Below are 23,095 nucleotides of genomic sequence, written 5' to 3'. Positions count from 1 at the left end.
ATGTATGAGACTTCATTTGAAAGTCATTTTCTTGTTCTGAAATACAACCTAAACTACATCAATTTAAACATGGCTCAAAAAAGAGATTTTTTAAAATTCTTGTCTACAGACATAAGACATATCTAAACAAGAAAAGCACTCAGAAAGTACAGTACTCCATCAAGGCTGCTCAGTGGTATGATTTATTAGCTTGCGCTGAGCACAGGCGTGTGCTATGCATGTGCACGTTATGTGCGGATACCAAATCCATCCATCCATCCATCCATTATCTATACACCGCTTAATCCTCACTAGGGTCGCGGGGGGGGCTGGAGTCTATCCCAGCTGACTCAGGCGAAGGCAGGGGACACCCTAGACAGGTCACCAGTCTGTCGCAGGGCTACATACAAAGACAAACAAGCACTCTCACATTCACACCTACGGGCAATTTAGAATAATCAATTAACCTCAGCATATTTTTGGACTGTGGGAGGAAGCCGGAGTACCCGGAGAAAACCCACGCATGCACAGGGAGAACATGCAAACTCCATGCAGAAAGATCCCAGGAAAGCCGGGACGTGAACCAGGGATCTTCTTGCTGCAAGGCGAAAGTGCTAACCACTACACCACTGTGCAGCCCGGATACCAAATCGCGTGACCTAAATATGTTGCAATTGATGGGACTTGAAAACACCCCCAAAATTTAATCAGATGTTCTGTGTATGATTTCCGACGGATAAGTTCTGATAAGTGGATTTTTAGCAGGATTGCAATCATGTGATCATCTGCAGGCAGCTGATGTAGTGTTCACTTGTCATAGTTACAGTGATGCCGTGCCGCTATCTCAAAATCACACATAAATCTTTAACAAATCCGTGGATCCAGACTATAAACCACATCACTGCCAAAATCTATCTACTTGGTCGTTGTCATTTATGACCTTCCCTGAAAATTTCATCCAAATCCGTTAGTTCGTTTTTGATTAATGTTGCTAACAGACACACAGACAGACAAACCAACGCTGATCGTCACATAACTCCATTCAAGGCTCCGCCTCCTTGGCAGGGTAATAGCAATAACTAAGACACGGTTTATGCAAAACATATGCAAGCCAACATAACGTCTACATCTTGGAAACCACACCTGTATGAAATTCAAGTCCTCTAGGCTGATCTTTATGGGAGGAAGGCTCTTTTTTACTTTGTGGTGTTACTGGTGTTCCCAATCCAAATGGCCAAATTGTGCTGCTTTTACTCACTTCTATGACACTGGAAAAACACGCTAATACATTTTGATTTTACGAAACCCTTTATCATCATTCAGTCATGCTTCTCTTACTGCTGATTATTCTGTGTGTTCAGCTATATAAGGATGGACTTTGCATTGTACGCATTGAAAGAGCTTGACACAAATGCAACCATGCTGCCCATGTGTTCCACCATTTCAAAAGAAAAAAATGATTTTCTACAATCATGAATGGCTGACTTGCTGATAGATGATAACAGGAAAAAGTATCAGTAACACTGAATGCTGTGTGGCTGATGCAATGCTAGATAGTGTCAACCAGAGGGTCTCAGTTTGGTGCTCTGTTGTGAATGGTAGATGAGATTAGCGTAGTCTGGCTCACTGGTTGTAGGTTACACGCCTGCCTTTTTTCTACAACCTCAGAACAGCATGCTACTCACACAGAGCACCTACACATCAAAAAATGTATGTTTTGCCAGGGATTTGGATCATGCAAGATGGTAGCCTTGTTGCTTTTAGACTGACCTTAACTCACTGCATGCAAATGTTCCATTAAAACAATAACCCCAGTCACTATTTTGCTGTGACACCATTGCTACATCCTGAGCTTTGGACTGCCCAAGACGAATGTGATTGGTTTGAAGAAGTGCAAACAAGCCAGAGTATTTTCCCTCTATAGCAAAGTAATGATGAGGTGCAACCAGACCATTCTCCATTCTCTGGCACAGCTTAGCCTCAATTATGGGGTTAGCTGTGAGGGTTGGGCTTGGATGGGTCACACAGCAGCGCTAATCCAATCTAGCACCAGTATCCAGCTCTTTTATTACATCCTTGTCTTTCATGTGAATCATCAGTTGATGAGGGTGCTGACATTTAGCCTTTTGGCATAATATCATGTTTCTAGCCTTCAAAATCCTTTAGCATGACTCTTGTTTTAACATTAGTAACCTGCAAACATTGAAAAATCTGTCAACTGTGTTGTATTTCTCCAATTCATGGAGTTTGCTGGCGTTAGCTGATAAAATCTGCCACTGACAGAAGTCAAATCAGACATACGTATCTGCGGGTGCAGGCTGAAAAACCTGTTTTTGTCTAAAATAAGGGACACGTTGCTTCTACTACTTAAATTCTTGGGTGGTAAAACTGCCTCTCTTATCAGGGTGAACAGCATGGCTTGACAGGTGCAAACCAACAACACGGAGAGATTAGCAAACCATCAATTGTCCTTCCTGCTAAACACTGGTGGGTCAGAATTCTAATCACACATCTTGCACATATACAATTCATCAGACCAACTTTTATCCTGAGCTGCACAGTAAACAGCTAAATCTACTTCTACATCTGTTTCAGCTGTTCTCACTGAAGAATTTTACTCAGTAAAACTTGATAACCTCGACGGTGTGATTTCTTCATCTCCAGTCAGAGTTGATTTACGATCTCGCTAATGTTCCTCATCTACCTCAGCTCATTACTGCTATGCATAGATTTTAGAATACATATACAATGGTAAAGGCTGTAATGATTATAAAACAAACCCATCCTCCACACACTGAGTGATTAATGGGCTCTGTCAGTCATGGTGCAACATTAGTGCAGCCATTTACCGAGAGCTGCGTCTTCTAAGAGCTCTAGAGACAAGATGGCACATACTGCTAACGTGTTTGCTCTGAAATAAGGTGACGTACTGCCAAGCATTTACATATCAGAAACATCTTGTATTACAGTTGTTTGGGTTGCTGTGGTGCACACACTAGACCAGAGACAACCTGCCACATGATAGTTGATGATACTTTTGCAACAATAGCAGCGTGCAAGATAAAGTTTCCCCCTGTGGACTCAGCAAACTTTATCTCATCAAGTTGAACCTCTATATTCTCAGCAACCACAGAAATAAACACAGGCGCTCACACACACACACAATCCTGTCTCATTAAGCTAACTAAGCAGTAGTCCTCATGAGGGAAGGTGAGCCAGACCGGTACGGCTTCTGCCATTTATAAACGACTTCCCCAAATTAGCCAGCTCCCCTGTGAGGAGAGAGGGAGAACTTGGCTTTACGTGCGGATCAAGAATCAACCAGACTCACTGCTTTGAAAAGGAAGAAACACATTGCTTGAATGATGTGTGGTGCTGCTGACTGTGAATATAGCATTATATTAGAGTCTTGTACACAGTCGCCCTCAGAACAAATATAATGATGTAAGCCGGCGTGCATCATTTGCTTGCATGAAGATGATGTTTTGGGTTTCGTTTTTGTGATACTCACTTCTTAAAAGTTATTGGAGATTTTCTGAACCACAGGGCTTTTGCTGTTGGTAGTCAGTGCAGTGCACAATTACAAAATGACCTTGACAAAGACACAATGCATGCGAAGCCTTCTCTTTTTGTTAAGACTGTGGGCAGTTTAACACCATATGTTTCTGTCTACACAAGTAACCTCAAGGGAGCATGCAGATATGTTTTCTGGGTAATGGCCACATCACAGTTGTTTTGTATTCAATTAATCAGAATGGGAAAACCACAGAGAGGCCTGTGCAAACAGAAGATTCATCAATGATTTTAAGTGCAATACACCTGCAGACAAATCACTGTCCTGCACAGATGCTATTAAAACAAGCCTCTGTTTGCTTACTGTATCCTGTTTTTTCCTTATATTTATAACAAGACAATGATTTTTTCTTTCTTTGTTATAGGAAATCTGTAAGGGAACCTGGAACCTCATTCATTTTATTGAAAGAGACACAGTCAATTATGCTGCCTAAGAATCTCTACTGTTTTATTTTCTGTTTCCTACGTCTGTTTTGTTTTAGTCACTCAATCTCACTCTGCGTATGAGTCCATCAAAATTTATATCATGTTTCAGTGGAGAGTAGACAGGTTAACAAAAAGCCTTTTAGGAAAATGTGCTGCTTAATTAGCTCATCAAAACATAGCATCCCAGAGTGACACTAACTCCACTGCCGCTATCATCTCAGCATTTACAGTAAATAAAGGAAATTGCCAGTGGGAGAAGTCGTCAGTTAAAAAGAAGCACCCACTGCATTCATAATATTGCAAATTTTGTTGAAGGTTGGATGGAAAACAAATATGAGCCACATGGGGCTCAGTCAGGGTCCCTGGGTGCCACAACTGAACACAGTGGGTAGCCTTTAGTGTCATTTGTGATATACCGATACAGTTCTTGAATGTTAGAGCTAAAACCATGAGACCAAACTATCTCTACAGGTCACGTCATTATAGCTCCTATATGGCAACGAGAAGTCTGCCTTGTGACGTACCTAAAGGGTATATTTTAACAGGGTTCAACAGATCAGAAAAATTAACAGTATGGATCATATCATGGCCTTTATGTCACAGATCTGATCATCAGAGAAGATCATTTTCAGATCAGCTTGAAAAGAGAAAAGAAAAACAGATAGTGCCTTGACTGTTGACTGCTTTTAAAAGGGCCTCCTCATGCACACTCGCTTTATATCAGCATCCTCATCAACTGATGATTCACATGGAAGACATGGATGTAATGAGAGAGCTGGATATTGCATGGTAGGTGCTAGATTAGATTAGCTCTGCTGTCTGACCCATCCAACCCCAACCCTCACATTGAGATTTACAGATTTTTTTCAAGCTAAAGTGGAGGCATGTTTTCAGTGCTGTTTGTTTGTCTATAAGCAGGATTATGAAAAAAATATCAGGTGTGGAGCCAGATGACTGTCTCTAAAATTGTGAGACTGGACATTGACCTTGGTAGAGGACTGTGCTCACCAAGTAGCTCTTATTGTAAAAAACAACAGCAGCAGTGTACTGCTATCCTATGATAGTTAAAATTTTATGTTTATTCCATAGTTTACACACTTAACCGTAGATTGGGATCATGGATCAACCATGACCTTGACCTTTTCTTGGATCTAACCAGATAGTTTGTGTGCCTAAACTTAACCAAACAAGAGGTGGAAATGAAAGTAAATCAACGGAATAGTGGAAACTAAACTTTAGTCACAAAAGAAAAATAAGTAAAAAAAGGAAAAGATTCAACTCTTATGCGACTCTTTCAAACTGGAGAAATGTCTGTGTCTCTTACTGGCACAGGTGAAACCAACACCAAAGGACACCTTGCGCATGTCTCTGAGATAGCAGCAGATTTGACAAACTGGTAGCTTTTGATGGTCTGGGAAGGGAATGTGTTGAAAAGACATATATTTACCAAAATATCTGGCATGCACCAAGGATTGTTCACAAACCACAGATAATAACTATCATCTTAAAAGGTGCACTCACCTGCTAGGTTTGCTTTCAACCATAGATTGTGTATAGAAGACAGACATCTTGGACAAACAGTGTAAAAAGTGAAGGCAAAGCTGAAATGTGTTTAACCTGCATTGTTTCTAATGGCCAGCTGGGGGCAACTTCTCTGGATACAAAAATAAGTCTCTGATTGTATAAAAGTCTGTGAGAAAATTAGGCTATTTGTCACTTGATTTGTTACCTCAGTAAATGTTTCTCTAATGAGTTTATGGTCTCAATCACAAGTTTCAGGACTTTCTACATACATCAGGTTGTTTCTTTTGTAAATTATGGTCCCATCTAGAGTAAAATAGACAAAAGAGCAGGGTATAGTTTTAGAATGAGACTATAATGTGATTTCCATGTTGCTGCCATATCAGAGTGTGTCATGTCCTCAAGTTTTCAGTATGATCAGCATCTCACTCATTTAAAAAGAGCTACATAACATCAGTCAAATGTTAATTGAAATCTTCTAAAAGGTAGTCTACAAACTAATGGGTAACAACATGTTAGCTGCAGTCTTTGCTTGTGACCCAAATCTCACTGCCCATCAGGATTTCCAACTCTGCCACATCCCTCCACCCGCCTTCTTGTATTTTTAGCAGCTCAACAGTGAACTGTTTGCTATCAGTCAGTGAGTGGCAGCTCTAAACAGTTTGTTCTCCACAAAAAATTGACAAAGCACCATTAACACCTTATTTTTACTTTGCACGGCAACATATCAGCTACTCACTGCAGTACTTTTGGTGGACGTTGCCTCTAATTAGCTTACTTACCTGTCTCTAGTGTTATAATGTGAGAATGTGACTGATTATTGTGTCACTTACGGGACACCATGAGGTTTGTCATTATTAGGGAAGTATAAAATTGAATGCTACTGTCGCAACTGTCAGCAGATTTTATTTTTTTACTAAATACTTGAGCACGGTCAGAGATAAAGTGCCTATTCTCCTGCTGCATGGATAAATGTCTAAAGAAGTTATTGTTTTCCTTTTTAATAGAAAGCATTCTGTGATTGCTGATACTAACTGTGGAGGGAATGCTTGTTTTCGCCGAATCTGACAAAAATCCTCCAACGTCTCATTCATTTTTAATGTCAACTGAATCTGTCTCTTTTTCTCTTTGTCTGAGGGTGTTTGTCCTGGTCAGGCCACAACGGGAAATATTATTTACATGTGTTTCATCTTGCATGTCCAACGCTGTGTTTCACACTAAAAGGCATTATGAGCCATGAATGATGATGTATTGCAGCACCAGACACACACACCTGTTCTCACACTGAGGTGGGCTCAGATATGAATTTGCTCTCACAAGCGGTGATGATAAGCTCTGTCGCTCCCTCTGTTTTCTGCATAAGGCATCTGTGTAGGAGAGATGTAAGAACCACCTTGTTACACTGTATAACATCACTTAAACTTTAGGTTTGATTCTTTTAAGTGGACGTGTACAATATTTTTGAAAATGATTCTTCGTTTTGCTCCGTGGAAAAGTGGACGGGTTTGTTAAATCGAGGCTGTCAAATGCATTAATCTACGCTAAAATGTCTCCCGGTTGATTTCCTGATTGTGGTAATAATGTGGCAATCATTCTCTTCCTCGCCGTTGCACAACCCACCCACATGGGACTCTGAGCAAGATCAATCAAATGCAAATACTGTTGGATCCAGGTCTGCTTTGTAGTCATCAATCCCTTGTGAAAACAGTCTACTCCCGTTAGTCTCAGATTTGACCTGATGTCCTGTCAAATATGGCAGAGATACCAGCCTACACTTCTGCACCTTCCTTGTTAACAGCGGTTAAACATTACAGCTACAGGGGCTGGAAATGACCTGCACCTCCTCCGGCATGAAGCGGTGACAGGGCGGAGGGCAGTCTGACCCACCAGCCCCACTCTTCCCCCCTACTGATTTAATTGCCCCACAGGGAGCTGCTTAGACCATCCACTTCATGATTCCCCTTTGGTGGTTAGAACCCTGATGGGGATGTTTAAAGATGGGAAGCCTTAACGCCCCCATTTGTTTTCCTGTAGGTAATCGATGGCAGACTCAGGGTTACAGCTAATGTGATTTATGTGTCCTATTTCCACTGTTATGCTTCATGTACAAATTGTCTTTGGTGATGTAAATTCCCCCATCTTTTCACAACTTGCTGACACTGAATCGCGGCTGCCAAACCCCAGCGATTAATCCATGTTTGTGTCCAGGGTTGTTTTTTTGTTTTGTTTTGTTTTGCTACGAACAACACCTGCAAATCATGACATGTTGAACGATGTAACACTGAAACTTAATTCGCTGCTTAACACCCACTCTCTACGTGTAATGACATCAAACTTGGAGACAGAGATGGAAACGTTTCACCTGTATTTTCTTGTCAAAACACAGCGATAAGTCTCATGATAATTCTAATGAGCAGGTATTTCTGTTTGGATTTCATGTGGCGTAGCACAGTGAAATTAATCATGCTCCACTCTTGACTCTTAAGTAAATCATCTGCAGTCTAAACACAAAGCAAATCAAATCAGCCTATTCATTCAGTGATGCATACCCTTGTAATTATGCCAACCTGCAGCACTTAGATGCGCATTAATATCTCCTCTCAGTGCTACTCTACGGGAGCTTTGAGGCAATAAACATAGATTGTGTCAGATCGCTGCACATTGTGTTTGAATGCTGCACCAGAAAAGTGATAAGTAGCAATTGACAAATAGGATCTTTTGATAAATATCATGTAGATTTGATTTCTTGCAAAAAATATGAAGATTGAATGTTGACTGTAAAGACAGAAAGTGCAAAAAATATGCAGTGAAGAAGGGACGGGGAACAGAAGAATAGGCTACTGATTGAACTACAAATTGCAATCAGCCACAAGGAGAAACTGTTCTTGATAGGCCAATCTTAGAACAATGCTAAAGTGCAGTTTGGTTTTACTCGAACTACACTGTTTAAAAAGTGTGTTTCATATTTATGCTAAGTTCAAGGGGCAGCTTGTAGTGTTGAATTCCTCCCATGATATTTTTTCTGACAAGATGAGAAAACATGTTTTTCAGGCTACTGCACTCGGTTGTCAGTCAAGGATTTCTGAAAATGTGACAGTGTTATGCTCTAAGAAAGCAAGCTCAAAGATTTCCATGAAAGCGACTATCAAATTTAAAGGCAAAGACACTGAACTGAGCTTTTTTTTTTTTTCAAAACAGTGGCACTCAGCGACTCTGAAAGCCAGGATGAGGTAGTTACAGTGTAGCTACTCTATGGTTTCCTTAGTTTGAGTCCTTTGATTTCTTTTCCCTCAGATGCTGATATTACATGATGTTAAAGAGAATGTGGCTGCTGTTTTATCGTCTGCTATCTGTTGTGTGTTCGCTTGCCTGGAGCTGAACAGTGATGATGCAGTGTCCCTGTCCAGGAGCCAAGGACGGCCCTCTGTAGGAGGCTGAGCAGAGCCTGATGGACCAAGGAGAGAGGGCACCAGAGGACAGACAAGACTCCCGCTTGTAATTTTGCTGTCTAAAATCTCATAAATCTTAAAATACAGCATTTTATTAGTGTAACATTATAATTACATTAATCAGGGCTGAGGACTTTGACACCAGCTGACTGTGAAAAAAACATAAAAGCGTGCATAAATCAGCTTCTAAAACAGACAATAGCCTTAAGAGACGGTGATGGGGTTTCGTCTGTGCTCATGAATTATAAACAGAGTGAAAGAAGACAAACGGGGAAATGCTGAGCATGGACAAATGAAGATATTCAGCAGACATGACCCAAAGTCCGAATCCAGGTTAACTGCCTCTTTTAATGGAGAGATTAACGCAGTTCTGGACTCCATTGTATATCACAAAATGGATGTAACTGAAGATATAAATTATAGATTAGTGGATGAGATGTGGGAGGAATAACAAAGCAGATAATAGAGGCGCTGTATCAATCTGCCATACTGATTTTAGGGAGAGTAGAACTATTAAGATCGCAGGGCTGTTCCCTTGAGGAAAAGAAAAGCCATCAGCTCATTTAAACTCACAATTTAGGGGGTTTAGCCGACGCTGTCACTCAAAGTGACTCTGAGTGAAGGAGTAAGCAGGTTACAGTTTTGCGTCTGCCTCAAGGACACATGACTGTTAATGGGCATGCTGCCTGTCATGGGGATCAGACCTGCGACCTCTGATTACACAACGATTTTCTAAGCACCTCCTCGAACAATCTGTTAAATGTGTTGCTGTATCATTAGAGCTCTAGTTGGTATTAAATTGAAGTCTGCCATGTGTTTAAGAATGACTGTTAAAAAATGTTGTTGAAGGAACGCCAATTTTACAATTTGCAAAGAAGGATATAATTCATCACCGCACTTGTCATGGTTCAATTATGGTCGATAAATCCAGAGGAAATAGTCAATAAGCAAGCAGCTGAAAGGCCAACGGCTGCATCACTTGAATTCATTTTTCAGACATGAAGCCTTCATATGCTGCCACGATAAAGGCATGATAGGAGTCATAAACCGCCATCATGGCAGCTGTCAGCTGATCCACAGCTGGTAAATCTGTAACCACATCCATTTGTGAGTGAAAAAAAAATTGCCATGATTGATTGCAATTATGTTCAGTTGTCATCACACATTTGGATGAAAAGTGCAGCCACACGGCATAGACCGCCAATACTTTTGACTCTTCAATAACTGCAATTCATGAAGTGAGCAGTAAATGGCTTCATACTGTAGTAATGAAAGCAGTTTGGTTCCTCGGAGGAAGGATTATCCCTAATTGGCCCAGCTGGATAAACACTGCTAGTGGTGTTAGCATACCGCATGGCAAAGCAAACACATCAACCTTTTCCTACCTTTATAATTTTTGCACATCTCCCAGCCCAGGCATTATTGCATCTCAGAGGATAAAAATGTTCCCTTGACATTTAGTCCCACCCAGCACATCTCCTCGTCTCTTGTTTTTTTTCTTTTCTCTTCTCATCACATCACTCTGCCTCCTCATCTTGTCTTTTTCCCTCTTTCTCATTCTCTCCCTCCACATCTGTACCTCCCCATCTCCCCTTACCCCTCATCTCTTTTGGTCTCTGGCCCCCGTCTCAGTCTCCTGATTCACAGCTCTGTTGGTAGATCAATAGAAAGGCTCTCTGTCAGGAGGAGCCACTGCACGTCTCACCCACTCTCCCCCCTCCATGTCTCCCCAGACTGCAGACACACAGCCTTCTGGGAAGCTGGCTTCCTACATCCAGCATTGGAGAGCATCTCCTCTGCTTTCTGGACCACTTTTCATCTCGGCACCTCGAAAACTCGAGAGAAATAAGTGCGTGGCGCCATAATGAGCTTCTCCAAGGAGAAGGAAGCCGACACTTTCTCTGGGAGCCAAGAAGACGAAAAAGAGAAAATAGGATATCAGCACAAGGCACAATGTGCAAAGAGGAGAGGGAAGTGAGGGGGGGGGGGACAGGGTGAGAGAGAGAAGTTGTGCATTCAGCTAAGCTGCAAAACACTGGCTCACCCCCACCACCACCACAACCTCCCACCCCGCTTTTCTCCACCCCCTTGAAAAGTGTCTCTCCCTCTCTCTCTACCTCTTTTCTCTCCCCTTCTCTCTGCAGCTGTGGTCTGCTGAGCGTCACCTCCACACAGCAAGTGCCTTTACTTGAGCAGAAGAGGGAGAAGGCAGAGGAGGGGAGCTCTAAGAGAGAGAGAGAGAGAAATCTCAGGAGTGTGTCTGAACGCACCAAAGGAGCATCTCTCTGACTTCGCAGAGAGGACTGAGAGGCGCACAGAGACAGACGGGCAGAGGCAAGCGGCGGTGGAGTATCACAGCGCTGGTGGTGCTGGCAGAGCGAGCTGAGAGGAGACAGGGGAATCCACTGGTGCTGTTGATCCTGGTGTCCCTGGCAAAAAAGCTGCTTGAGCAGGAAACAGAAAAACAGCGCAGCATCCAGGATCTCGCCAGGGGGGCAGCATTTTACAGCGACAACGAAGCGTGGACACAGCTGAAACCTGCACACGCACACAGACACACACACACACACACACACACACACACACACACACACACACACACAGGAACACACACATGCAAACAGCTGAGCGGGCGAAGGACAGTGAGACACACGCTGCATTTCAAAGATCCACTACAATCCAGCAGACACAAAATGTTTCAGCTTCTTGTCCATGGATGGAGGATGATGAAGGAGAAAACTTCTGGGGAGGAAATTCTCTTTTAAGAAGGACTTACTGCAGAGATTTTTTCCCCTAACTTTAACACTTTTTCCTTTTTTGGAGTTGGGCCTTTAAACCCTCTTTCTAAGCACAACACAAAATCACCTCTGTTCTTAGTTGCAGAAATTGAGCGCTGTCTTGGTGACCATTAAGATGCCTCCTACTGATTCAGTCTGAGCAGTAAGTGGATTATGACGGCAATATTTTGGGATTTGTCTTTCACTTAAGAAAAACAAGAAAGGAAAAAAAAAAAAACATCCTATTCATGACTGGTGGATTTATGTCTGTCAGAGGAGGAGAGGATCCCCAGCATTTTCTCCTCTCTTCTCCTGTGGATTACAGATGGGCTTTGTGATCTCCCAGTGCAGTCTCATGGATGATCGCTCGCTGCCAGTCATTAGGATAAAGTACAAAGAGGGACACAAGTGAGTATTCAGCTGGATTTTTATCTCTGAAGCTTAAGCTTGCATGAAAAAAAGGGTGTCGAGAGTGGATCTGTAACGAGAGCACATCGCAGCAGCTTTTTTTTCTGTCTCTTTTAATAACAGAAATTGTAACTCAGTGATTGAACCTTTGTGTTCAAGGAAAGATTGTAAAAGGTAGGCACGTCCTGAGATTTATTAACTTTCAGACAAGTGAACCTGTATGTTTACAGACCATTTACCAATGAACATAATTTACTAAATGAGGGGTACTGTCTACCCGGCAGGTGGCTTGGGCACAAGCGGAGATTGATTGAAGTGATCTGTGTGAATCCTATTAATGCATCCTGGATTCTGGCCAAGACAGAAGCAATGGAGGGGAACACCGCTGTCTAGCAGCACTATCTGATCTGCCTCCTCACTGGACAAACTGAGGACCCTCTGCACTCCCTCTTCAACAGCACTCCTCCTCCTCCTCCTCTTCCTCTTATCCAGGCAAGGATGGTACCCCCACCCCCCACCAACAAGCCCCACGTGTGCCTGTCCACCATCCTGATCATGAGCAGCATGGCACTGATTGATGCCTACCTGGTGGAGCAGAACCACGGGCCACGCAAGATTGGCATCTGCATCATGGTGATGGTGGGAGACATCTGCTTCCTAATCGTGTTGCGATACGTGGCAGTGTGGGTGGGGGCTGAGGTTCGCACGGCCAAGCGAGGCTACGCCATGATCCTCTGGTTCCTTTACATCTTCGTGCTGGAGATCAAGGTCTACTTTGTGTATCAAAACTACAAAGCGGACAGGAAGAGCTTGGACGCTCTCGCGAGGAAAGCCTTGACGTTGCTGCTGTCCGTTTGCATCCCCGTGCTGTTTGTGGTGCTGGTGGCCATCGACCACATGGAGTACGTCCGCGCCTTCAAGAAGCGCGAGGAGATCCGGAATCGTCTCTTCTGGGTGGTGGTGGATTTGCTGGACATACTGGACATCCAAGCAAACCTGTGGGAGCCTCAGAAGAAAGGGCTCCCTCTGTGGGCTGAGGGACTCATGTTCTTCTACTGCTACATCCTGCTGCTCGTGCTGCCCTGCGTGTCCTTGAGCGAGATCAGCATGCAGGGCATCAACATCGTGCCACACAAGATGCTCCTGTACCCCATCCTCAGCCTGGTGACCATCAACATCATCACGCTCTTCATCCGCGGTGGGAACATGATTCTATACAGGGACGCCAGGGTGTCTGGGATCTTGATAGGAAAGAACGTCCTGGCCATCATCCTAAAGACCTGCAGCTTTGTCCAGTACAGGAGACAGTTGCAGAATGCTCCTCCTGCCTTCGGGGTCGAGCTACAGAAGAACTCAGTGGCTCACGCCCGCCCTGCCCCCACCCCACCTCAAGTGGTCATGCAGGACCAGACGCCCCTCCCTGAGGTGACGACGTGCGAGCACACATGACAGAACGGTGGGGTGAATCCTGGAAATGTCAATATGAGTATATACGACCCTCAGGACGCTGGCAGGGCACGGTGTTCTGCACCTTTTCGGGCGTGTGAGCACTCGTGAACACACTGGAGATGCTTAATGGCACACAGGACACTGCAGACGCTTATGTGAGGATAGAGCAGTGCTGTATCCAAAGCCGTCATGGTGCAAAATACAACATTACTTGTGACTCTGTTAAAGGATTTTCTCCCAGTGAATCCAGTTAACTGTGTATTTTTTCTAACTGTATGGAAAAAAAGGCAACTACTGCAAGATTAGAGGATATATTTTTGAATTGTGTGTGTTGTATTCTAATCTTAAATTTAAGGGTCTGTGTGCTGTGGTGTGTATTTCTGTTGCTCGAATGTTCTTAGTAGTCGAGGGCTTTAACACGTCAAAGTCAGATGGAGCCACCACTGAGGACAAAAATAACAGTTAAAGCTTTCTCTTGAAAGAAGTGTGTTTTTATATGTGATTCTTTGATAAAGTATTGTGTACAAGATAAAGGCTTTCCTGCTCTCTCACTCGCTGTACAGGGGGTTTTAGTTTAAAGTTATTGAGTATATTTCACTTTTTAATTAAAATTCAGCAAATGTCCTTTAATTAACTTGAGTTATTAAGGAAAAGAGAGAATGATTTTCTTTTTCTAAGGTCTGGTTCAATCTTCAATTAGAGACTTCTTAATTGCTGAAGTGGTGCCTTTGCGATGTCGTTCATCTTGAGTGTGATCGTTACATTCCAGGCTGCTTATTTGGAGCGAGGAGGGGAACATCTGAAATAAATTCTGTTGTGAACAGTTTGATCACTGCATAGGTTGACTTTGGTGCCGTAGACGCGGGATAAAATACACAGCCAAGGGGCACACACCGCAGATGGATAAATGATTCCCAAATAAGAAAACCTGTTTAATATCCTCCTCAGGCACACAGTGACGATCTGTTCTCATGCTTAGTGGCAGCAGCAGTTGTAAGCACTGTCATTTTGTTCCTCACACAAAAGGACAAAATGGATACTTTGGTCTAGTGATGTGAATCCACAGTACAGCCAAGAAAACATCATGTCTTCTTAATATGACAAATCTCTTTCTGTCTCGAGCTTTCCTCTCTCTTTCTCCCTCACTACCAGTTGAGCCAGAGCTGGAGTTTGATTCATATTTAAATATTTTCCTAAAAAGATACTCAAAAGCAAGCCATTGCTAACACGGTCAAACATGTGAAATGGAACAATAAGGCCAGGTGATATTGTACTATACAGTGCAGAAAAACAAAAATTACTGCCACAGAAAAAAAATAGGTCTGTCCTTGTACACTTTTTTGCATAATCTTTCTCTCACCACTGACTACATGCATAATCTGAAGCACACTGTTTGTTAAAGCCCTCAGAGTGCAGGAGCTGGTCCAACATTTTCATCTATGCAAGGCTCAGCAACAGTAAGGTGGCAACATTCAGTGGCACAAACCAGGCTATCACATTAAGATTGCTGTAGCCAGCATTATTTGTCTGTGTTGTTGGCTTGTAAAGTTACAGCATCAGCAATTTAGGCACTATAATACACTATTGGATTGCATTGTTTTTACAGAATCGTAGCAATGAAAGCTGAACATTTGTCCTTTAAAGCTATAACAGTGTACTAAACAATGAGGAAACGCTGAAACTGGCAGCCTTACAGCTTCGGTTATATGGGTGACAATGTAAGGACTGACAAAACCAACGTCATTCTAGTGTGCTATAGGAACAATAGAAAAAAGTTCGCAGAGTCTGCAAACAATACTGTACAAAATATGGCACTACAATCAGTATATAGTGGATTTAGTGTTGATAATCCTTCCCAAATCTGTTCTCCATCTTCACATCTTAAAACATTCTGTGTGTACAAATAACTAAAATGCTTAAATGTCTGAAGGCTTTCAGGGATCCCAAAAGGCCATTCTCAATTTTTAAAAAAGAAATATCTTCACTTCATGAAGCAGAAACTACAAAAGGCACTTCATTGATCATATTTCTGAAGTTTCTGGTAAAAAATGAAAAAAATGGAAATGAGAAGATGGCATCTCTAATTTCCTTTCATCCAGAAACACCGTGTTTATTTATAACTGTTGCTGCCTAATTACAAAGTACATTCGCAGGTTCTCATTCAGGATCCAAAAAGCCTTCACTTTGTAGCATGCAGCAACAGGCAGAAAAACAGCCGGGAGAAGTCAGGAGTCCATTGGAGATCTAAATCACACATACACACACTCATCCATGTTGCACAACCTCCAGTTCATGTGACCTGTGCGTTATTTGACTGTGTGAGGACAAAGCAGCATCGACGGGAAACAGCTAAACACGCTGTGCAGGAGAACATTATGCAAACTAATGCTAACATTCAAACCTTTGTGAACCTCATTGACAGCCTGTAAAACACTCTAAACTCTCATTCCCTCCAGCCAAACACCATGTGCAATTTAAATATTGCGTGTTCAGCACAGTTATGCTACTTTACACAAGTGCACTGTTGAGCACACGGTTTTGGGATCTGAAATGACGCATTTCCTTGATGGTAGGTTGCCATGAGTACCACCAGATGATGTACTACAGACACACAGATGGCTGAAGAAGTGATGACAGGCTCATTTTGGCTCACTCCAAAAGCCTTTACGTGCTTATAGAATTTAGTGTGTTAAATCAAACATTAGCTATGAGGCGCTGCACTGTATCAGTTCCCCTTTTATGATTATATCTAATAGTTACATATTAGATAAACTATAAAACCTTCTTAAAATCTGCTTCTGCTTAAAGATACCCTCCTGTGAAAATCTAATTATTTACCTTGTTAACATGTCCATATGGTGTTTTTATTTGCTGGAAGATGCATCATGAATGAAATAAGCAGTCAGCACTATGGCTGCAGTGTTCTGAGGCTTCCAGGTTTTTTATGTGTAAAAACGTGGACAAAGTGGAGCTTTTCTGTATCATTATTCTTCTTCAGAATCAGTTCGCAGTTTCAACATGTACGGCTCTATTTCCCCATTATTACAACTTGCCATTGTTTATCATTTTCATCGAGTAGTTTTACAGTGTTTGAGATGAGTCATAGGTGAGCTGTTGTGCTAGAGGAAGCATTGAAGTAACGATACATCGAACCCATTTTCAGACAGAAAGTAAAGCCCTGCATCGGACTGTTTTCTTAATTCCACTTCCACATCTAACACATCCGCTCCTGACTGCTTCTGCAAACATTCACATCTGCATAATACAGAGTTCCACTGATTTTGTGTCCCATAGAGAAAACACTTGATTTTACTGCGTAATATTAATAAAGAGATGCAAACTTATTGGGAATATTGCAGTCAAATTGAAATTGCATTCATAAGACATGATATTCATATTTTGTTGCAGTTGGAAAGTAAGTACATAGTTCATACATCAGTAGATTCTTGCTTAAAATTTGCATGAACAAATAATTCATGTTTAAAGGAGAGCTTACTTTAACTGGAGAGAATGGAGCAGGTGATGCCTCAGTCTAAAGGTATCTGTTGTAAATCAATGCTTATCATACTAAATGTATCACCACCAAGTCCAGGTCTCTTTCATGTCTGTCTGGAACAACAAGGAAATATATCCACATGTCAGATTTGCCTTGTTTTGTTTTTTGCATTATAAAAACCCACTTAAAATCTTCTTTTTGACTCCATTCTTGTGGTTGCGGTTAAATTCTTGGACCTACAGTTGATTTTTTGACTGCCTGCTCCTGCCTGCAGCAAAATCAAAAACCACCTACTCTTGGGAGATTTGCATCAGATCCTGCAGGACTCACTGGATCCCGATCCAATACCCTTCTCTACTACAAAAGAATTGTTTTCATGGAAAATTACATCGAAATAGGAAACTTTAAAACACAGAGATGACTTTATAGGAGTGAAATCAATGACCTGTGAGAAATTTTAAAATCAACAAAACACTTGATATCATTTACACAACACTAGTGTTCATGTCTGTGTGCTTCTATTATGTAAAAGTCGTTATAAAAACAAAAGATTACCTACACTTTGTAAGCTACAAGTGTCCCTTTGGGCACTCGCCCAACCTAATCAACCCAACCACCTCACTGCACATCACCCTTCTCGCCCTGCCAGATCCTGAATGAATGTTGCATTCATCCACATGACCATGCTTTTTTGTTTTTTTCTTTTTCCTTTGCACTTGCAAATGTTAATAAACTGGGAAGGCTGCACCTCCACACTTACCACATTAACACTGACAAAGCGCCCTCTGCCAAGCAAGCAAGACAAACGGATGCAGTAAATTTACAGCTCGACCTTCGGCAGTCTTGGATGGCAACAGAGTCGGGTAACAAATGTCTTTTTCATGGAAGGCATGTTAGAGCACAAGGAGAACAAACCAGCGCAGAAAATTAATGCTCATCAAGTATTGATTTGCCTGTCTGGAGGGTAACTGATATTATGTTTTAAAAGACCACTTTCTTAAAACAAATAACAGTTTTTTAAGCTGCAGCTGAGGGATGTATGTGATGCTGCTGCACTGTGTTTATTTAAAGCTTCTGTGTAATTCTCTAACTTAAAACTCTGTGTATCTTCCAGACGGTGATGCAGTCAGTTCACGTGATTATGGCAGTTTTAATCTAAAATTTAGATGCTGTGCACACGTGCAAAGAAAGGTCATAAAGTTTCTTTGCAGAGTTCTAGCTCCCTCTAATTCCTCCTAAACATAGTGTGTATATTTATGTATATACATTTTCCTAGCATGTGTACATAAGCTCGGGGCAAAATCCTTGAACAGTTTTGCTGAACAGCCGCAATTATCTGTTCCTCAGTCAAAACACTTGTGCGACTTATCTTTTTTTCAGCGCACTCAATCACCAAATTACAGCCAGTGTAATTGCGAAACTGCTTCCTCACACATCCCTTCAGACACGCATGCATGCATTTTACAAGGGGAGAGCCAAGTGCAAAGCTGCTATTCGTGACGCCCCTGCAACGGGGAAGGTTTCACTATCTTGCTCATGCACAGTTCAGAGAGGATTAACGACAGCTGTGAAGTGTGAACCCGATGGAGGATCAAGCCTGTGACTCGCAGCTATTGCATGATCTTTCTAATAATCAGGTCACTCTGCTGGACTGCCTGCAACTTTCAGTCGACCCAACAGGGAACCCAGGTGTCGAAAATGAGAGCCGGTTGCTCGGAGCTCTGTGAAGTGCTGAATGTAAATGTGAATTATGGAGAGGTGTTTCAATATTTAAACTTGTTGGCAGTTCCTTGAGATTTATCATTTAAATCCAAGCAATTCTGCAAGTTTCCTCTCAGGTGTTGTTGACCTATAAAAGATTCAGATGGTTTATCATTCTCACTGTTGCTTACAGGGCTTTTTCTTAGGCAACCATTTATATGTAAAGGTTTTACATCTAAAGAATATTTGCTCTGTGTAATACACATTGTTAAAGGAGAGAAAAACGGAGCACTACACAAATACATAACTGTGATTTCATTCATAATAGAAAGCTTTTCTCGTTCACCTTGACTAAAGAGGAGAATGCAGTGCACCATAACACTGAAGAGGTTTTTTTTCAATACCTTGTTTACCCCAGTGCTTTGTTAAAGCTACAGAATCAAACATCTCACCTTGTGGCACGAACCATATTGTCAGTTTCACCCCTCTGCAGTTGGTAAAGTCCGTTCTGTCAATCATTTTGATAAGCTGTCTACCTTGAAACAGCATCTAGCCCAAGGCTGAGGAGAATGGCTTCAAAAAAGTCACCACAGGCATTAATGAAACAGATGGTGAATGCAGGCAAGTTTTAAGAGTAGCAGCAATGATTTACCTCTGTCGACCATTGTTGCTGTGACCTCTCTGTGCTACATGGCCACAAAGCAGCCCACGGCAAATGGATTTCAACACAATATGCCTGAGGTTTATTGAAAAGGTTGTTTCAGGCAGTGAGGTTAGCTGAGACTGTAGTTAGCATATGACATGTGGTGTCCCATGCCATTTTAATGGATATCAACAATGTTTTCCTCATATTTGCAATATGCTAGTAGTTCTTACTTGATAATATTTAATACTGTGGTAATATCAGTGTTACAGGGATTTTATTTCTTGTGATGCAAATCAGGCATCATGTTTTTTCCACAGTCCATCACTGGAATGACAGTGGCTCCAACCAGGCAGTTATGACTAAGCATTTATTATTGGTTTCGAGCAGTTGTGTCCTGAATAACTGAATGGAGCCACACTGAAGAGGTGGATTATCCCTAACAATAAATGTTTCCAAGAACTGATGATGTGATCTGTGTTTTTTCAAGCTATTGTTTGGCTGAAATATTTCACTGGTAACAGAGAGGCATGTTAGTCATACGAACCTGGAAAAGAAAAGGTTAACAGTTTCATTTACGTCAGATGTAAATCACTTGCGCATTTCAGATGTTTGAGTCAGCATGTGTGCGTGATGGTTTGTTAATGGATTGTTCTCTTGCAGATACGGAAACATTCCTGAGCTGCTTTTGGCTTAAAATGTCCTGCTTTCACTCGCAAATACATAAAATGCCAATACATGAAGAATAACTATAAGAAAGAACTTCTTTTTATGTACCACCTTTCAAAACAATATCACATAGTGCTTTACAAAGAAAAATCAGTTTTTCACCACCATTAAAATGGACCTGGTGGATGGAGCGCTTACTGCAATGTCAAACACCTGACCTGTCCCTTTAAGATAGACAGAAACCTGATAACACACATTAACACCCTGAATGATCTCCATCTAATAAGCCTGCTGTCATTTAAGAACATTAGCAAATATTTTGCTGACAGATAGGTTTCTAGAAATGTGTGGCACATCACTGTGTCACAACATGAGCAAGGTTTGCATGGAAATTACTGTATATGGATGTAAACACATATTTTTAGAGAAGTCTGTGTCATGTAAATGTTTCTTGCTTGTTTAAAAAGCAGACAACGTAAATAGCCGATGGATATAGAGGAAAAAATAAACCAGCGGCACATTTTTCACTGTAGACATTTTGACATCCCATAGTAAGAAAGAGCAGGGGTGAGCAGTGAAATTAATGATGGCTGAATTGCATTTAGTAGCTTTGGTTTCAGGATCCTATAGTTGAACAAAGTCATATTTAATATGATTAGTAGGACCTGTGATTCTATTGCCATCGCACATAAAAGGCCTTTTACGTGCGATGTTATCAGACACAACTTTCTTATTGACTGTATGTCCAAAAGGGTTACTGTTGCCATTTTTGGTCATATTCCTTAGAATGAGACCTACTGCTTTAAAAAGCACTACACTTTTTTTTTTTTTTTTTTACTGTCGATTCTGTCGCTGTTATCAATGTAAAACTGCATGTATGGCAAGGAAAACTTAGCACAGGCACAGCAACAGTAACTAAGGAGTGCAGGTGGATGGTCAGTTAAACTATGTCCTTAAATTCAATTCTTAAAAAGCAGCACCTTCTGGGACTGAAAGAAAATCCTACTAATTAGTGCCAAAAACTGCAGTTCGTCAAATGTCCACTTGAGGCTGGTTCTAAAAGCGAGTTAGTCCTCATAGACCCATATGGTAATTTTTAAAAATGTTTTAAATTTAACCTTGATTCATACAGGTAATCTCATTCGGGGGTCACATTCTCAGGAGAGACCTGTCCTCAAATAACATAACAAAATATCACTGAGTCACTGACAAACAACACTAAGGGAGCTGTACTGGACAATATACACTGAGTTACAGACAGGTTCATGACAAAACACAACACAGACACCAAAATGAATGTGCAAAAGCGCCAAGCAATGAAGTTAAAATGTAAAAACACTAAGAACAAGAACAAATCCTAAGAGATAGTTCTATAGTATTTAAGAGAAGTTTGAAGTCCCCCAGGGGAATCAAGTTGGACAGCTTCAGACTCTGCTGTAGTGAGTTCCAGGCTGAGGGAGCAGTGTAAGAAAAAAATATTTTGTCAAGTTCTGTGTGAGAGAACAGTGAAAGTAATGAAGTCCCGGGAACATAGACTATGGCTAAACTCTTTATGTGACATAAAGGATGATAAATATGTGGGCAGCACACGAAGGATGGATTTGTAAGTGAAATGATACCACTGGAGAAGTCTGCACATGGACAGTGATGACCAATTAACCAAGAAGGATAAAGTGCAGTGGTGTGTGAGAGGTTTACAGCCCGTTACAAATCTAAGTGCTCCATGATGAACAGCAGCCAATAGTTTGAGGGAGTGGGTGGAGGCATTCATGTAAACAATATCTTCCTTATTGAGAATGCTCAACTTTACAGCAGAAAGAAGCATGTTTACAGGCAAGTAGAAAAGAAAAGCTGTGATCTCTATAACCAATTGTCTATTTTTAACAGCGACTCACCTGCACAATTTGTACTAAGGCTAAAAGTTATGAAGATTTAAGGGCAGGACAGTCCATGGCCCAGAGACATTTGAAAGGCCCACCTCAGCTCCAGCAAAATAGACAAACTCTCCATGTGGCAGCTCCGGTTGTTGCTCTCTTGGCAGTGCCTGACTCCTCTTAACTCCTCCAAAAATGAGAAAAGAGGTGAAATGTAAGTGTAGCTGAGGTGGGCCATGGACTATGACACTATGACAGCACCCACCTGTCAGACTTTATTACACATGACTTTAACCCTTCAGTGCACAGGGTGGGTCAGGAGATATCCGTTTTCCATTGGATTTGGGTCACTTTTCACCCATGTTGTGCATCAAAGGGTTAAGCCTTAATGCAATTTATTAAGTTATATAAAAATTCTCCCCCATACAGTTGTCATGAATGGGGAGATTAGCTATTAAGACTAAAACCATTTTTTTAATATCAGGTCATAAACATTTTTATTTCAGCTGTAAAGTTGGACATTTTTACATGGGGGTCTATGTGGATTGAATCACTTTTGCTGTCAGCCCCATGTGGTCATTTGATTAACTGCAGTTTTTGAATTTAATGTTGGCTTCATTTTTCAGCTCAGGAGATTGATGATAGTTTTTTTTTGTATTTTTGGCTGTTTTTAACAAACAGAATTGCCCACAAGTCCTGAACACTCATGGGCTGGTCCAAGCAAGGCCATGAACAAGTCGAAGAGTCCTGACTAGCACAAGTATGTTTCTATTATTAGCAGGAAAGAAACTAATGCTGCAGGAGTCGTTCAATTTCAGAGATTACGGCCAGAATGTGTTGCCATGGCTAATTTAACCTGTAGTATGTTCTGTGCCAACAGATTTATCGCTGTGTAACATAATCTTCACAAAGAACAATGAAAGAAATGCTAAGTGAGAAGCTCTATTACATTACTTAAGCCAGTAAAATAGACACCTTGGGTTTTCTGGGTGCATAAATGTGCTTGTGGTAGAATGCCCTCAAAAACACAATGGAAAGAAAATGGCAGTGCCCTTGGCGCCCAGCTAACAATGCTACAATGCTAGATTCAACAATTACAGATACACAGTTATGTGGAAACTAATACAATA

General features: G+C 41.5%; 1 protein-coding gene across 2 annotated transcripts; it reads left to right on the top strand.

The window, feature by feature from the left end:
- Positions 1-11,076: 11,076 nt before the first annotated feature.
- LOC111574725 (transmembrane protein 121) lies at positions 11,077-19,888 on the top strand. 2 transcript variants are annotated; one of them, XM_035952485.2, is made up of 3 exons: positions 11,077-12,133; positions 12,257-12,307; positions 12,418-19,888. In XM_035952485.2, the coding sequence occupies exon 3, from the start codon at positions 12,632-12,634 to the stop codon at positions 13,580-13,582; it is 951 nt and encodes a 316-aa protein (XP_035808378.1). In that variant the 5' UTR covers positions 11,077-12,133; positions 12,257-12,307; positions 12,418-12,631; the 3' UTR covers positions 13,583-19,888. The 2 variants fall into 2 exon arrangements, with proteins under 2 accessions (XP_035808378.1, XP_023135233.1); XM_023279465.3 differs by lacking the exon at positions 12,257-12,307.
- The last annotated feature ends 3,207 nt before the right edge of the window (positions 19,889-23,095 follow it).

This window comes from Amphiprion ocellaris, chromosome 16 (genome assembly GCF_022539595.1).
Source record: "Amphiprion ocellaris isolate individual 3 ecotype Okinawa chromosome 16, ASM2253959v1, whole genome shotgun sequence".
NCBI classification, from domain to species: domain Eukaryota; kingdom Metazoa; phylum Chordata; class Actinopteri; family Pomacentridae; genus Amphiprion; species Amphiprion ocellaris.
This window is presented reverse-complemented; position numbering and strand designations above follow the sequence as displayed.